The 1314-nt window shown below is 43.9% G+C and overlaps 1 protein-coding gene across 1 annotated transcript; it reads right to left on the reverse strand.

Annotated features, from left to right (window-relative positions):
- Positions 1-45: 45 nt before the first annotated feature.
- Positions 46-1011, reverse strand: LOC107047052 (integrator complex subunit 6 homolog; the record flags this gene model as incomplete). Its single annotated transcript, XM_015269777.1, has 1 exon — positions 46-1011. A coding segment is annotated over exon 1 (966 nt), but the record flags the coding sequence as incomplete, so codon positions are not given.
- Positions 1012-1314: the final 303 nt, after the last annotated feature.

A 1314-nucleotide genomic window follows, 5' to 3' on the forward strand; every position in this document is an offset into this window, starting at 1 on the left:
GACTATTATTGTTCCCTCCGTTTCCAGAATTTCTTCTTGTGGCACAGAGCTTTCTTTGTCCTCAATTTCCTTCGAATCCAGTGCCTCAACGGGATGTTGTGGTGCCTTGGCTCCTGGGTATTCCTGTTGTGATGTTTTGATCTCAGATCTATGAGTGCTTGGATCCTCATTAACATGATGGGTGAGTAATGCCGTCTTGGCAATCTCGACAAGTGTTGACACGATTTTTTTCCCAGTACTGTTGTGAATATTCTCTGAAATCATGGCACTATTGCCTTCATTGTCACTGATAGGAGGTAGAGGTAAAGACTGGAACTTGGTGGTCTCAATAGCTGGCACCTGGAGTTCAGGTATTATACACTGAGGAGCCTGGAAATTCGTGACTGCAGCTGGCATCGAAGGATTCATTAATCTGTGCTTTACGATCTCATCATTCATCAATGGAGTATTGGATGACTCTTCTTCTCGTTCATTTTCAATCAGTACACCAGTTTCATTATCGTTATCATCTTCATTATCATTCTGAATGGCTGAGATATTTTCTTGAAGATTCAAACGTGATTGAGGTGGTGTTGATGGTGGTGGAGGGGGTAGTGGTGGAGAGGGTGGTGGTGGAGGGGGTGGTGGTGGAGGTATCTGCTTGGAAAAGATCGTTTTCGATGACGGGGTACTGGGATATAGCTTCAGAGCCTCAAGGATTTCGGTATCCTGTTTGTGAGAAGTGGGTAATGTGAGGTTGGTCACCTTAAGTGTTGATGGCACTTCTTGTGCTGATGATTGTTCTTTTTGACTGCTTTGACATTCGCCTCCACCTTGATCGCTTGTCAGCTCTGATGATATTTCTGAGCGAGTCGGCTCTGAGTATGTTTTGCTCAGTTCTTTTTGTTCTCTCTCACTGGATTTACTGGAATTATTTATCAACATTTTTTTTCTTTGCGTGTGCAACCAGCTCCTCATTTGCACAACAGTTCGTCCTTCTAAACATCTACTGCAGGATATGAGACTCTGCATCTTTACCCCTGATGGGATTTCCCCAATTTTCAACTGTTCTCCGAAAGCTGATAGAACTGTCGAACGCTGTGCTTCTGTCCACCGGATTCTGGGGCCCACGAAAGCTTTAGTACTGTCATGAGTACTTAGAGATGATGATCCTCTATCGTCTCTACTCTCCTCAGTATTTTTGGAAGATGAATTAGGTGGGTCGATTCGGGATGGGGAATTTCCAGTCGGATTCTTCTTCTCTAGTTTCATGAATTTTGACGTCTCGCCTGTTGAGAAAATTTACTCGTTAGATAGATTGACTGGGATGGGACA

This window comes from Diachasma alloeum, unplaced genomic scaffold (assembly GCF_001412515.2).
Source record: "Diachasma alloeum isolate Michigan unplaced genomic scaffold, Dall2.0 Dall_scaffold_17007, whole genome shotgun sequence".
In the NCBI taxonomy this organism is placed as follows: domain Eukaryota; kingdom Metazoa; phylum Arthropoda; class Insecta; order Hymenoptera; family Braconidae; genus Diachasma; species Diachasma alloeum.